The following is a 14,996-nucleotide window of genomic DNA, read 5'->3' as shown; positions in this document are numbered from 1 at the left end:
AGCCGTTGGTTGTCGGCAACCTCGGAATTGCTTACATCGGATATCGCCCAAAGTTTGTTCACTGTCCGCAAGCCCGCCAGCAATCACATCAGAAGAACACTGCAGCGGAACATCGTGCTGATTCTTTTGTCACTTGTTTTCCCACAGTGATGTGATTCCAACCATTACAAATTGTGCCATTCCCGTCGCCAACCCAACACGTCGTTCTGCTTCCAACCTCTCCGGCAGTCTTGTTCTCTTAAAGTTCCAGCCCAAGACCGCCACCATGTCTCATCATCTCGCCATCCTTCAGGCTTTGCTGCTGTCACTTTCTGCCCTGGCAATGGCTTCACTGACGCAAAACAGCCACGGCAGTCACGCTCCAGGCCCACGCAAAAAGTCGATTAATGACCGGTCCGCCGCCGAGCTGATCGAAGCATTAAACCTGATTCCCAATGTAGAGCAAGGCTTCTTTGTGGAGACGTTCCGCGATGAATTCACGTCAGGCGCGGCCACCAACCGGTCAGCCAGCACTGCCATCTACTACCTGCTTGAGGGCAAGGTGGGTTGGTCGGCATGGCACAAGGTCGATGCGGCAGAAGTATGGCATTACTATGCCGGCGCGCCTCTGACCTTGTCACTGTCAACAAACGATGGCGTGGGGACTAGGAATGTCGTGCTTGGCCGGGAGATTTTCAACGGGGAAAAGCCTCAGGTGGTGGTGCAAAGAGGCGAGTGGCAGAGGGCCAGAAGTACAGGCAAATGGACCTTGGTTGGGACAACAGGTAAGTCCGGCCATGTTTTCTTGACCTCAGGACCATTTGGAGGCTCTGGTGCAAAACAGAGTTACTGACTTGGGCCTGATAGTCGCGCCTGGTTTTGTGGAGAGTGGATTTGAGCTTGCGCCGCCTGGTTGGATGCCGACGTAAAAGGACACAGAGGAAAGCTGAGGGGAGAATGCCTGTTGCACCGCAGTTGATAGGATTTAGACTTCATCGTACCAGTAATTGACTGTGCTATGTGCCAAAAATATCACCAGTCCTGTGCACGAGAGTACCTTGGTCATTTTGGTGGATGATTCCGTTCCCCGTAAAGAAGCATTCACACTGCTAATCCGAACGATGCCGTCTATCCGTTAATGTAAGCCTCTGTGCTTGGCTTGTGGCACCCAAAACATGGGAACAAGGGATGGTGTTTTACACAGCCAACATTTTACGATTGGGTAAGGGTTCGTAGTTTTGAACAGGCTGTGCCACACAACCTCCCAGAGAGCGCCGCAGACAAGCGCACTTTGTGCAACCTGTTTTAGCACATGAAATCCCAATGGTAATCGTCGCTTGACTCGAAGCCATTTTTGGATGGTGGGCCACACGCAAGGCCAACAACGACAGAAACACCATGTTCATTATTGAGGCACAATATCTGTGCTTAGAGTAGGTACCTGAAAGACAAAACCTAAATACTGAGAAAAGACCAATACTTAAATCCAAACCCATTCCCAATCTACTTTGCATTTTGTTTTTTATCATCCATCCTCTTCCAAGTTGTCTTTTCTCTAAATCCTTCTCTTGCCTTTGGAGAGCTTCCTCGTCTTACCCTACCGGACATACCTTGCTACCTTGGTGTATCCCCAGCTGCGTTTCGCATACATCCAACATCAACACCCAACTACAATCTTGCCGCTACAATCATCATGGCTGAAGTCGCTGGCCTCGTCTCCACCATTTTTACCATTATAGCCTTTGCAAAGGATGTTACGCTTGCAACGAAATTCTACATCGATGCAGCCAACGGCGACTGTCCCAAAGACATCAAGCTTCTCGTGGTGGAGTCAGCAAGTCTGCAGTCAACATTTGAGTCGATCGATTTCATCTTCAAAAACAATGTCCAGCCGGGCCAAAAGATCGAAGACAGCCCCGAAAACAGGCGGATTGCTAACCAGATCTTCAAGCCCTGTGGAATCTGCAAGGAAACGCTGGAGGAATTGCAAGGCATGATCAAGAAGCTGAAGATCGATCGTGACCCCAGAGATAGGACCACCCGCGACAAACTCAGGAACACATGGGAGGCAGCAAAATGGCCGTTCAAAAAAGAATCGTTTGATGCTGCCATGGACAAACTGCATCATTGCCGGACTTCTATCATCAGCGGCCTGACCACCGAGCTTACAACGACCGTGAAAGAGATCCAAACCAATGTCCGTGTTATCAAGGATGATGTCAAAGAGGTCAAGGGGGCTGTTCACGCCATGGACGACAAATTGGACCGCGAGGCCATTGCAAAGTGGCTAAGCAAAACCAATCCCTCCGACAATCACGACAAGGCTTCCCAGTTCCGAGAGGCTAACACCTGCCGGTGGCTACCCAACTCCAGTCAGTGGAAGGCCTGGTTGGCCGAGGATTTCAATTCAAGGCTCCTCTGGATTCATGGAGTTCCTGGCGTGGGAAAAACCGTCCTGTCATCATACATTGTGGAGCAGTACAAAGGTTTTAAGCAGCCCTATGCCTTCTACTATTGTTCCAGCACAGATGAGAAGGGCGAGAAGTGGGAGAGAGATGAAACTGCCCACTGCCTTGGCTGGATTCTTGCACGTCTCTGTTTACAGATCAAGTCAGTTCCTGCTTTTCTGAAGCCCCTCAAGGATAGAGGAATGTACCCAACCGTGGAAGATCTTCTCAAGGGCATTGAGGCAGTCCTGTCCTTCTTGAATGGAAGGAGGGCATATGTTGTCATCGACGCTCTGGACGAAAGCAGGACTTCAAATCTGGTAAAGGCAGTGGCTACCCTCGCCACTGACACGAAGTACAAGAATCTCTTTCTAGCTGTCACCAGTCGCAGGCAAGCCGATGTTCAGAAAGCCTTGGAGAGGATTTCTATTCCAGTGTCTCTGGACAAGAACAAGGACGTTGACGATGATATCAAAGCCTGGGTGACTGCACAACTCCAAAAGGATGAGTTTGAGGACTGGGAAGAAGTGCCCAAACTGAAGGAATATGTTGCCTTCTCGCTCCCATCCAAGGCCAGAGGAATGTTCAGGTACGCTTCCTGGCAACTGGAGGTCTTGAAGAATGCCAAAGATCCCCGCGCAAAACTGAACGCCACCCAAGACCGACCTGAAAGTCTTGATGGCACATGGGAGACCATTCTTGCCAATATTCCTGACAAACACCGCGACAATGTGATCAAGGCTTTTGCCTTGATTCTCGACTCTGGCTGGCGATATGGACTTGCTACCAACTTGCTCATCGAGTCCGTGAAGCAAAGCGATATAAGAGGGGGCATTCCTTTTAGTCTTCGGGCTTTCACTCAAGCCTGCGGCCCACTTATTCAGGTTGTCAGAAAGGTGTCTGCAGATGGAAAGATCCTGGTGGATGAGACCGTGGGGTTTGCGCATCACACAGTCCGTGACTACCTCAACTCCGAGAAGCTCAAGAACCACAAGACTCTCAAGGACTTTTATCTCAACGAACCGGATTCACGCCGAATCCCACTCACGCTTTCGACATATCTCGCTGTGACCAAGACATTCTCTGGTACCTACAATCCTGATAATGTACCCGTCGACGAGAGGATGGACGCGAAAGACTTCAAAATACATGCGATGCGGCAAGTTCGGAGTTTGCTGTATCACCCGACCATCACCCGCCATATCATTCCTGACGACAAGCTCCGGTCTCTCACATTCGAGGTACTCAATCCACAGGCAAAGTGGTTCAACGGACTGAGTATATGTACGCAGGAGTCCGGTGGCGACAGTGGTGTCAGGGACATGCTGGAGTGGCTCGTCAAGTATGATAGTAAAGCTGGTGCCTTCGAGCAGCTGGTCGGCCGTCTTGCCCTTGTCTGTTCTCTCAAGAATCCCAAGCTTGTCACCGAGTTTCTCAAAGCTCACCTCAAGACTTCAGAAGAACACAGGAAGCTTTTCACCACCCCACTCAGTGTCACTCTCCCAGTGAAGTGGTCCGAGTATAAGAAGGCAGGAAAGATGGACCCCCAGCCAACCTTACTTTCCAATATCATCGAACTGTACTTTGAAGGAGCGAGAAGGGGCTATGCCCTGAAAGCACAGGTGCAGATGCTCCTCACTGTATTTGGGTCTTATCTGCCCCCGGCAGCGACTGATATCTATACCTATCTTGCCTTTCACGACCACTCCCTCTGCGCCTCATTTGGCGGATGCAGTATTCAAAAGGCCCTTGCGGCAAAGGCAGGGAAGCCCGAGGATTCGTATTCTTTCACCCCCTTGCAGGCAGCAACGCACTCTCTCGACATACATGCCGTGCACGCCATCCTTTCCCAGCCGGGCATAGACGTTAACCAGCTCGGTGACCCATCCGCCCCCCAACCCCCCGTCATGCTTCCGAGGCAATTCGCATCTAGCGTCGTAATCGTCCCTGGCAGCTTCTCTCTCGATGGCCAGATGTCACCCTTGTGTATCCTCCAAAATGGAATGCAACACTTTCAGACTGTGAACAGAGGGTCTTTTGGGAGTGACGCCCTCAAGGCCAAGGCAGCTATTCAGATGGAGCTGGAGAAGAGAGGTGGAAAGAGTATTGATAAAAGTGCTGGTAAAGCTCCTAATCCTGCAGCAAGACCTCAGGGTGGTTCCCAGACAGCAAAACAGCAGACAGGCGGCATATTTACTTCTCCCCAGAGACCAGGGCAGCACCAGAAATCTCAGAGTCCGCAGGGCCAAACAGGAGGCCAAATGCAGCAGACGCAGATTCAGAAGAGTGGTAGTCAGGCAACTGCCCAAAGGCCTGCACAGGCAAAGGTGCATGGCAAGGCTGTGGTTAATCCTGCGGTTGCCCCTCAGAGCAAGGTCTCAACCAGCCGGGGCTGAATACCTAGGTAGGTATTTCGCTCCGGTATATGATTTCTTTTCTCACGCCTACGCAATGCATGTACAGAGTTTGAAGTTGGTCTTCTGCACTAGTTGTTACAATATAGATTCATTTGGCTTCCCCTTAAGATGCATGCTCTTTTCTCTTCAAACACGTTTATGACTTTGCTCAGCTACCTACTCGGGAGTTGCTGAGCAACTATGAAGGGCTCACCGCGTAAGTTATCCGGTCATTTATATACGACACTAAATGGTCGAATGTTGAAGAGCAAAATGACCGAGTACGAGTCTAAAGACTTGTCTGATCCGGGTTTGGCACACTTTTCATGAACCGCGACCTCCGTGGATTCTTTTAAGTTGCCGATAACCACGCCCGATGCCAATCAAAACCTGGGGTGTGTGGCATTGAACCCGGCACACGGGTACAGATGGAGCAGAGTCCTCCGAGGGTTCCCGGACATTCCTCCTGGCATCTTTTTTCCACCAAGGTGATCTTCCGTTGTTGTGGGTCGGAACCCAGGTGCAGCTGTCGAGGTTGCATCCGTCTGGAATATTGCCGGCACATTACCCTCACGACCTCTGGGCGAAACCTTGGAGCAGCTGAAGCGAAGTGGAGGAGGGCATGTGACCCATTGGGGCTCATAAACACAATCAATATATAACAGAAAATTGATTGCCAGTTTAGACAGGTACGTTTTCTTCTGTTAGAGCCAGGCCCACTACAAACACCATTGGACCATCAGCTAACATGAAATCGGTTCTTGTGGCCCTCGCCACGGCTACTGCTGTCTCTGCCCACGGCTGGGTTGACAATATCACCATTAGCGGGCAGCTCTACCAGGTACCTCTTCACTCCCTTGACCATGAAGACTTGGTGCTGACGGCAATTTCTGCCAAAGCTCTACCAGCCTTATCAAGACCCATACATGGGAGAGTGGGCACCCAAGCGCATCAGCCGCAAGATCATCACCAACGGACCCGTGGAGGATGTCACCTCGATTGACCTGCAATGCGGAGGCTCCACCATTGAAGGCCAAATCGGATCGGAACCTGCTCCTCTCCATGCCAAAGCAGTGGCCGGCTCTGAGGTCTCGCTGCGTTGGACTCACTGGCCTGATTCTCACATGGGTCCGGTCTTAACTTACAGTAGGTCAACTAACACACAATCAGGTCATCAAACCCTGGAATTTGATCTAGCTAACCTTGCCGACAGTGGCCCGATGCCCAGATTCGGGATGTGACAAGTTTCTTCCAGGTGACGAGCCGATTTGGTTCAAGATTCACCATGAGGGCAGACATACCTTTGACAAGACCTGGCCGGATGATATTTGGGCCACGGTAAGTATAGCCCAGCACCACATATCTTCCATTTTGTCATTTCTAACACTTGAACAGACCCCTTTCATGAAGTTTGACAACGAACCTTATCGATACACAATTCCAGAGTGTCTGAAGCCGGGATTTTATCTCGTTCGCCACGAGATCATCGCCCTTCACTCAGCGTGGGCGGCGAAGGGAGCACAGTTCTACCCGTCTTGCCACCAATTGGAGGTGTCCGGTTCGGGATCGGTAGTCCCTTCTGCATCAAATGCCGAGCTAGTAGGATTCCCTGGTGCCTATGACGCGGAGGACCCTTCCATTCTGTTCCAAGTTTGGGCTCGTAAGTGCCGCTGCCATGCTTATGGGTCTTGAACAACGATTTAACTGTCTCAATATCAGCTGGACCATACAACATTCCCGGCCCCGCCGTCTTCGGGTGTCCTGCACAGTAAATATGGAAGGATTGGTAGAAACAAGAAGCTGATGCTACACATATTGGTCTCAGGCAAGTTTACGCCTCTTAGGGTCGGGTTTGTAAGTAAAGTCCCATGACAGCCTGGCTAGATATTGCGCATCATGCGGCATTTTCCGTCTTGCTCAAAGCCGATCCAGGTACCTCACTATCTTATCTCGGCAGGAATTTATCATGATGATTAATTACATGCCTTCCTCTTTCCCACCTTATAGAGATCCGGATGTATAGCACCACTTTTCTTGATCAAAAACTTAACAGTGGCGTGTGGTTGCCATGGTGCTTCGATGATTGAAGAAACAAGTCACCCTTGGGCTGGATCATGTAACAGGTTTTGCTCGAGAATATGAAGCCCGTGGATGGGAATGATCAACTCAAAGCTGACCGCTTTTTCCGAAAAAAGAAAAAGAAAAAAGAAAATAACCTCTGAGGGCTCAGGGGTGGTGCCCATTTGCCACGTCAAAAAGCCTTATCTGTACAATGCACCTCTTTGGAACCGTGACGCGTCTCCCAGCCCAATAAGAAAATCGAGAGAGGGGCTGCGCAATAGCCAAGACCCTCGATTAACTTCTTACAGCGGGATGTCCCAATCTTACTACAATCTCGCCATTTGCTGCGGGGTGTGCAAAGCAGGTTCTTATGCTCCAAGACAGACATTTGAACTATGAAACACGTCATTTGCAAAGACAATACCTATCAGATCCAGCATCTAAATCAAGTGTGCTTCCCAGGATGTATAGGATGCGTTTTCACATAAGACAGCGCGACATCCCAAATCCGCCGGGCATCAAAACCAATCTGAGAAAGTCTTCACTCTTTAATTACAACCCAGCAGCCAAACTCCCTCGACTACCCGAGTTTGCCGGTACGTATTTTCCCTGCCTTCATCTCGGGTGGGATTGCCTGACCTTATGTAGTGGTGTTTTTTGCCAATCAGCGTCTGAGACAATACTTTCGAAAGTCATTCACACACCATGGCTCCAACCTCACGCAGAATGGATCAAGCTCCATCTTTCCTAATTGCGGACACATGTGTAATCATGGCGACGGATGCCACCAAGTTACAGAGACTATGGTACAATGTTCACTCTGCGACGCTGCATTTTCGAGTTTCATATCTGGTTTGACGGGGAATCTTGTCACTCTTGGTGTGGCTTTGGGTGGGGTTGCTTATGCAAGGTACTGGGGAGAAGAGAGAATCTGATATACCTGACGAATAGCCAGTTGGCTCGGCGCCACATTCATTCTTCGAACAACGTCTGGTACTATGTTACTCGGTCCGGTTTGGAGGTTATATTTGACTTTTGTTCGGTTTCCTCTTGAGATCATTGGTAGTTCTCTCACAATACATCATCACTGATATCTACACTTCCTCCGTATTGTGTTCATAAAACGAGCGCTGCAATGCTACGATGCCTGACAGGGGAGGTTGGAATAAGGTTTTGACATGGAAGACTGAACATGTGATGCACTTGCAGCTGGCAGTAGATATTCAGTCGCTTTGAAACGTCATCCAGAAGATTGGCTCACATGAATTTCTGAATGTGAAACACAGCGTGAGCACTAGGCTAGGGTAATTTTGGCGTGCACTTGACCCAGTCAGATGTTACCCCAGACACACGGTGCTTGATGTGGGTGACTGGGGCACGTGCATCTCACTCAGATCCCAAAGCATGAACTCCATGAACGATAAAATCACATCGCAATCCTTTGAAAGACTCGGACTTGTTTTCATCCTTCTGCTGGTAGATTTCCGAACCGATTCATTGCCATCTTCCGTGTCAGGCATCCAGACATCCACCCCAGCACCTCCCAAACCTCACCTTCCATTCTCCAAGCGGCCCACATCAAGCAACCACCACTCAACGCCAAAATGTCGCTTGCCTTCAAAGTCATCACATCCTTCTCCTCGATATTCACCGCGACCTACAGCACGATCGAGTCCCTCATATCTTCCCCTAACCAGGAAACCAACCCCCAACAAGACCACGCCTTTCAAGCTCCTTCCCCCACCGACAAACGAAGCCCCTGCCCCATGGTAAACGCCCTCGCAAACCACGCTTACCTGCCCCGCGATGGGTCCAACGTCTCCCTCCTCAAACTCATCCAAGCCGCCAAAGAAGGCATCAATCTCGCACCAGACGCCACCCTCATCGTCGGGCTCAAAGCCCTTCAGACCTCAACCACCGGCAGCTGGCTTACCTTCAACCTGGACGACCTGAACAAACACGGTGGTAAGTATCACCAAAGCACCTCACACTCCCCCTGTCATCACCATGAGTAAGCACGCTGACACATACCCCTCTACCTGGGCAGTCATCGAACACGACGCCTCCCTCAGCAGAAAAGACGTCTTCTTTGGCGATAACCACTCCTTCTCCCCCGAGACTTGGGAAACAGTCTTTAAACACTTCCGAGGACTGGAGAAAAATCCCCCTTGAAGTTGCCGCAAAGGCCAGAAAGGAACGAGTGGAGAGTGCAAGGGCTTCCAACCCGGAGTTTAACCTGACTGATGATCAGAACAGGTTCTCCATTCTGGAGACCTGTCTGTATCTCATGGTCTTTGGGGAGGGAACGCAGGGGAATGCACGCACTGACTGGGTCAAGGTGTTGTTTGGTATGTTTCCTCGTTTTGTCATGTCGGCAAGGAGATGATGACTGTGTTTTGCTGACATGGAGTGACAGAAGAGGAGAGGTTGCCGTTTCAGGAGGGGTTCAAGCGGTCGTCTTCAATGCTGACGCTTGGCCAGATTTTGGAGTTGCACAAGAAGGTGGAGGCGGTTGGAGGCACTGGGCTCGCGGTCAAGTGGCGGAAGGAGGGGAGGGAATACAAGTAGCAACCCATAGGTATTTTGGCATCAATTCTAATTACTTCAACTTTTTGCGGTTGGTCCCACCAATCTGGAATTCCTCAAACCTAATATCCGGCCGTGAGATGAGATGAGGTACCTGAATTAGATTGTCAACATGATGTGAATGTCTCACCTTGAGCCTCGCCCACAATCCACAACACGAGCTGAGGACATGAATGTTGAATGGACGGACAAGTTCAACGCATCTTTTCAAGGATGAGCGAAAGTAGATCTCTTTGGTCAGATGGTTTAGGACAGACTCGTCATATCATTATCCCGAAAGCAAGTAAACGCTGTCGTGTGTGGCGTCGACTGTCTCTCGATGGAATATCTCTAATGTAAGAGGCGGCAAAAGAATGGCTTTCTCACTTCACTTACACCCTCTTCTTTCACAACTTCCTAGATTTTTCCTGTCCTTTGGTGTTCTTTTGCTGGATGTAGTAAGTATCACACCGTGTGCCACACATCACCACGGCAGGACGCCGAAATGCTGGCCACCGCCCAATTTATGTTTCTCTGCAGCCTTATTCTCGTCATTCATCAAAGGAGAGCTGAAAGACAGACGATAGAAATTGCAAATAATTGACAGCTATTTGGAGGTACAGGCAGTCGACAGGCTTGAAAATATATCATAGGTCTCTAAAAAAACAGCCAATATGAGGCGGACATTGGTAGAGATTTAACGATAGCGGATAGGCCTTCCAAGATACTCCATCAGCTCCTTTCATGAAATTGTGTAGCACATGTCTATCGCCATTAATGGCCCTCCCAGGTGCATTCTCACCCAAAAGCCCTACCGCAGCACCCGTATCGGACTGTCATCTTTCCCGATGGACATAGCATTTGTAAGATAGGTGAAGAAAGGGTTGCGAAACTTCGGACTATTACGGGCTCCTTGGCGTTGCCCGGGTCTCTCATGTACTCAGTTCCTTTCCCTTTGTTGATGAAGGAAACGCTAGTCAATTGCTCTCCACAGGATTTGAAGATCGCACGGGCAGATTTCAGTCGCTGTCTGTCGCATTTGAATAGGTGGGTGTAGCACCATTCGCACTGGTAGGCCGACTTCCGACCGCCCTCAGCTTCATCCCTCATCCAGGCATCAAATCCAGATGAAGGCATCATAGGTTCATCTGTCATTACCAGTTTTTCAAGCCTTTTGAAGGCCTTGAACATGGGGGCGAACTCCTTGATCTTGTAAGGGTCAACTGCCTCGTATTGTCCGTCTATCTGGTAGGACTCATCTGAGTCATCCGAATCGGCATCGATCATAGGGACATCAATGTTACCGTAAAGGGAAAGTCGAGTGATAACGTGCGTGATAAGCGAGTCGTACAGACAAGCGAGTCGTACACTTTCCACCACCCCACCATAACTATCCTCAATTACACAACCACAATATTAGGAAACTACAATTACTGAATTAGAATCCGATGAATCAGATGATTCTGCAGCCTCCTTACAGGTACGTGCATTATGGCCAGGCTTGCCGCATACACTACAGCACTGAGTCTTCGTACGAGACCCCCCTGTACTACCACCACTTTGTCGATTTTCCTGGATTACCTACTCGCCCACAGCTTTCTGATCCAGTAGATCCTGTGCCTCTTGTACGGCAAGTGACCCTCCAAGCCTCACACGTGTTTTTTTAGCTCTCCGGCGCTTGCTTAGTGCCTCGTTGGCCTTACGGAGTGAAGTGTTCTCTGCACGAAGGAGAGCTACCTGGTGCATCACAGCTATCGTACTCTTAGTAAGCTGGTCCACCGTAGCTAACATCGAAGTCGGGGAGCTATTTTGATGGCTGGTAATGCGAGTCTTAATAAGCGTTGACTGTGAGTTAGCTTCTCGGGGGTTTTGTGGTGTCTGGAACATCCAAGGTTGTGGAGTGCCGGGCCGTGAGGCTGGGGGTGTTGGCGTACGAAGCTTTATATCCAGCTTAGAAAGCACCCTCTCTGGATCGTATAGTATAAGGCCAGCACCCGCAAAGCTACCCTATATATTCTTCTCCGTTATAGAGGCGAAGAAGGCCTCGCGGAAGGCATAGAGGAACTCGAGCTTACTTACGTGGTTAATATATATACGTATTAAGTCCTCGATCTGGCGACCGTACGCCTGCTTTAGCGGCCCAAAGTAGCCGATATCGAGTAGCTAAAGGTAGTAGGAAGAATGTGGAGGTATATAGAGCGTAATAATGGTGTTTTGCTGGCAGTAGCGCTCGAATTCGGTCGAGTAGTGGTTTTCGTAGCCGTCGAGGATTAATAACCGGTATTTACCCTTTATACGGAACGCCATATAATAGTCGAAGTGCTTAATCCAATCTAGGCCTACTATATTGGTAGTCCAGCTATTATCGGTGGTTACGATACGCTAATCGGCCGGAAGGTTATACTCGGTATACTAGTTAGCGAGGTAGTACTACGCGGCTAAGATAATAAAGAGAGGGATAGCCCAGCTAAGGGCATTAACTCCCTAAATTACCTTCGCCTATTCACGATTACTAGGCTAAGCTAGTTTTGCCTTTCCAAGGCCGTCCGAGGTCATAACCACCATACCCGCGAAAATAATGCCCATTATAAACCTAGTCTCGTCGAAGTTATAGATATTATCCTCCACAATACCGTACTTAGCTATAATATTCTATATAAGTATAAACTACTCGGCTATAACCTTTAGATCCTCGCACTTAGCTCTCTAATAGTCGTATCTACGCGTAAAACGCGTCCGAAGTTCTGGTTAGCGCTTAACAAAGTTATAAGCTTACCGTACGCCAACAGAAGGCGCGTCGCGTACGCGTAGCAGTTAGTAAGCCATATCTTCCACACTACGCAATCTTGGTGGAAAAGCTCGCGCACATAGCTCAATAATATATTGAACAATCGTTTTCTCTTCTAAATCGGTAAGCTTACGCGAATTGGCTAGAGTATCGCGTCGTGCAGGTTTGCCAGCGCGTCGATCGGAGAGGGTTGTTGGCGGTACATTATAGATGGTCGCTGCGCCTCGAAGACTAAGCCCTGGGTTGTTTTCCATAGCTTTAAGGGCCATAATCATTCGAGATTCTACTGGAAGCGAATCCATAGTAAATTGGTGGTAGGATTAGTGAGAGAAGTTGGAAAGACGTGTTGTGCCAAGAAAGTGTACGACTCGCTTGTCTGTACGACTCGCTTGTCTGTACGACTCGCTTATCACGCACGTTATTTGGGAAATATCTGTGGACTTCTGAAGTTGAGCCGAATTAGCATGACATGAAAGACATGAGGAACCTTGGAGAAAATGAACTTACCGACAATGTCATATGGAGTCCAGCCATTCATACACTTCTTGATCGGTCTCTCTCTCCTCGCTCCCACTGCCCAATTGACATCGGCGAAATAGCCAAAACGAAACATCTGAAGGTCGACGAGCTGGGATAACCTCGATGCCTCACTCAATGCTAGTCTCATCCAATCCCAGAAGCATCGCTCATCGTCCCACGTATCAACCCAAGCATTTTCGCGAATGTTGATGCAAAGAGTGTTGACATTAGGGCAAGATCTTATTAGGAGCGCATGAAGATCGTCGCTGAACATTAGGCTGCCAAGATCCGGGCTCAGTGTCAAGATCTGGACCGACGAGAGAACGGGCCAGCACTGCCCCATTGGAGTCCCAGATAGCGGCCGGCACTTGAATAAGTCACATTCAAACCCATCCTCAAAGCCATCCATGGATAGCTTCGTCAAATTAGGCATTTGCGCTAGGACTTGAAAGGCTTGTGACGGATCGATGGGGTCGGGAGGCAAGCCATTTGCATAGCCTTCTTCTAGCGTATCCCATCGCCCCTGCCGGAGCTGATGTAGAGGATGGTGACGAGGAGTACATTGATGCCGCATTTGACGAAGGGTGCGCGATGTGAATGCGTTGATTTGTACCATCATACTGGCCCATATCCCAGTTGTGAAGTACAGCGCGACTACAAAGCATTAGCACGATGTTCAGTCTGGTTTTGTGGACCTTTGCACATACGTAGCGGTTTGAGTGAGGTGCTGTCCCTTCTTTTCAAGATACTCCATCCAATCGTACCCTTTCCCGTTCACGTCAGTCCCAAGTGCCAGGGTGCTAAACAAAACTGGTCTCAAAATCGTGCAGAGCCGCTTGCACACCAGTGACAGCCGCTTTTTCTGATTGAAGGTAATTTTATGGTCTTCGAAAATTTGGCAGAGAAGTTCGGTGGGAAGGGTATCTAGGGTAGCCCGCCGGGGTTTATCCATGGGGTTGATGATGCCGAATGTAGAGCTCTTGCTGGGCTGGGTGTCATCATCATGATCCGAGTCGCGGTCGTCGAATTTGCGTTTGGGCGCTTCGCGGCGACTTTGAGACCGTGTCGTCACCATGATGGGATAGTCTCTGGGGAGTCTCAAACACGGCGACGATCCTGTGGATGAAGCTGCGGGTTGTAAGTTGAAGGTTGGAGATTAAATGTCCGATGGCGTCGAAAGAAGGTGGGGGGCAAATCATGGAAACTTTACAATGGAAGCAGCGAAACTTTAGTGCTCCTTCCCTCTGTGTTGGATGATATCCGGGTTAGGGTTTCTTATCTGGGGAGGCGCCAGTGGCTGTGAGGGATACGAGAAAAGGGTGGAGGTCCACACAATTGTTGAGGGAACTCCGGTCAAGATAAGAGGGACTTTCTGAAGTGTAAAGAAACCCTGTAGGTCTGGGCTTTCCTTGACTTTCTCTTTTCTTATTTAACGAACGATTCAATCTTATTATTTGCAACCTACCTGTGTACTTAGCCGTAGGCCCACAACATCTGCCAGATGTCATGATGGGTGGTCTGGCAAGAGCAACCGGTTCGTTGGTTAACAAAGTGTGATTGAGGAATGAAAATTTAAAACGCATTGAAATGAGAGGTCTAAGAAACAGGTAAAAGAGAGTATAACTACAATTGTCTATGTGGCAACAGGCCCTAGGAGGTAGTTGTGGAAGTTGCCTGCTCGGGTGTCCTTATCAGACTATCTCAGCTTCATGTGCTATTACACGCACGGTTCTCTTTCCCAACGTCCCGCATTTAGTGGGATCAGAATGGATCTCAGGCACTGGTGAGTGGTCATTTGGCCTTTCAGGTATTCCCACTTCGGGATCCTGGCTCGAATGCCCCTCTCCATGACCAAAACACTTATTCATGTCGGCCAACGCCCTTGAAAACCACGAATATCGAATTCCCACCACCAAGAAAGTGACGGGAATAGCGAATGTCCAATAAATCCAAAATGATGCCAATGCCGCAGGCACAAAGGGAAGTGCGAACAGAGTCGCAATGCACGTCCCTGGCAAAAACCACATCGTCATGTCCGCAATCGTCTTCATCGACCGGCTGTCCTTTCTCGCCGACTGAGCAATGGAGATGCTTGAAGCGGCATCATATCGATTAATGATGTTATACAACTGCAACACAAGTCAGCCTTGCGTCGGTCACACTCGAGGACGCACAGATCTCTTGTCATGCACCGGGGATCATGACTGACCACATTCAACTGGGTCTGTCCCCGTTCCTTGA

General features: G+C 49.5%; 4 protein-coding genes across 4 annotated transcripts; all 4 read left to right on the top strand.

Moving 5' to 3' along the window:
• The first annotated feature begins 106 nt into the window (after positions 1-106).
• On the top strand, positions 107-1,025 carry QC764_705010 (uncharacterized protein). The gene is made up of 2 exons (XM_062950162.1): positions 107-764; positions 847-1,025. The coding sequence occupies exons 1-2, from the start codon at positions 266-268 to the stop codon at positions 906-908; spliced, it is 561 nt and encodes a 186-aa protein (XP_062795758.1). The 5' UTR covers positions 107-265; the 3' UTR covers positions 909-1,025.
• Positions 1,026-1,672: 647 nt separating this feature from the next.
• On the top strand, positions 1,673-4,822 carry QC764_705020 (uncharacterized protein; the record flags this gene model as incomplete). The annotated part of the gene is made up of 1 exon (XM_062950163.1): positions 1,673-4,822. The coding sequence occupies one exon, from the start codon at positions 1,673-1,675 to the stop codon at positions 4,820-4,822; it is 3,150 nt and encodes a 1,049-aa protein (XP_062795757.1).
• A 232-nt stretch (positions 4,823-5,054) lies between these two features.
• On the top strand, positions 5,055-7,083 carry QC764_0109250 (uncharacterized protein). Its single transcript, XM_062941144.1, has 5 exons — positions 5,055-5,663; positions 5,722-5,968; positions 6,036-6,160; positions 6,218-6,482; positions 6,542-7,083. The coding sequence occupies exons 1-5, from the start codon at positions 5,571-5,573 to the stop codon at positions 6,592-6,594; spliced, it is 783 nt and encodes a 260-aa protein (XP_062795756.1). The 5' UTR covers positions 5,055-5,570; the 3' UTR covers positions 6,595-7,083.
• A 1,217-nt stretch (positions 7,084-8,300) lies between these two features.
• QC764_0109240 (uncharacterized protein) lies at positions 8,301-9,498 on the top strand. The gene is made up of 3 exons (XM_062941143.1): positions 8,301-8,848; positions 8,959-9,231; positions 9,300-9,498. Exons 1-3 carry the CDS (start codon positions 8,488-8,490, stop codon positions 9,449-9,451), a joined length of 786 nt encoding a protein of 261 aa, XP_062795755.1. The 5' UTR covers positions 8,301-8,487; the 3' UTR covers positions 9,452-9,498.
• The last annotated feature ends 5,498 nt before the right edge of the window (positions 9,499-14,996 follow it).

This window comes from Podospora pseudoanserina, assembly GCF_035222485.1.
Source record: "Podospora pseudoanserina strain CBS 124.78 chromosome 7 map unlocalized CBS124.78p_7.2, whole genome shotgun sequence".
NCBI classification, from domain to species: Eukaryota; Fungi; Ascomycota; class Sordariomycetes; order Sordariales; family Podosporaceae; genus Podospora; species Podospora pseudoanserina.
This window is presented reverse-complemented; position numbering and strand designations above follow the sequence as displayed.

What these genes read in the sequence shown, in the direction of transcription:
- QC764_0109250 (XM_062941144.1), top strand. Translation starts at nt 5,571, where the DNA reads ATGAAATCGGTTCTTGTGGCCCTCGCCACGGCTACTGCTGTCTCTGCC. An exon ending in GGGTCCGGTCTTAACTTACA is followed by an intron (nt 5,969 to 6,035) that starts GTAGGTCAACTA and finishes CCTTGCCGACAG; the next exon opens with TGGCCCGATGCCCAGATTCG. An exon ending in CGGATGATATTTGGGCCACG is followed by an intron (nt 6,161 to 6,217) that starts GTAAGTATAGCC and finishes ACACTTGAACAG; the next exon opens with ACCCCTTTCATGAAGTTTGA.
- QC764_0109240 (XM_062941143.1), top strand. Translation starts at nt 8,488, where the DNA reads ATGTCGCTTGCCTTCAAAGTCATCACATCCTTCTCCTCGATATTCACC. An exon ending in CGACCTGAACAAACACGGTG is followed by an intron (nt 8,849 to 8,958) that starts GTAAGTATCACC and finishes CTCCCTCAGCAG; the next exon opens with AAAAGACGTCTTCTTTGGCG. An exon ending in CTGGGTCAAGGTGTTGTTTG is followed by an intron (nt 9,232 to 9,299) that starts GTATGTTTCCTC and finishes ATGGAGTGACAG; the next exon opens with AAGAGGAGAGGTTGCCGTTT.
- QC764_705010 (XM_062950162.1), top strand. Translation starts at nt 266, where the DNA reads ATGTCTCATCATCTCGCCATCCTTCAGGCTTTGCTGCTGTCACTTTCT. An exon ending in GACCTTGGTTGGGACAACAG is followed by an intron (nt 765 to 846) that starts GTAAGTCCGGCC and finishes TGGGCCTGATAG; the next exon opens with TCGCGCCTGGTTTTGTGGAG.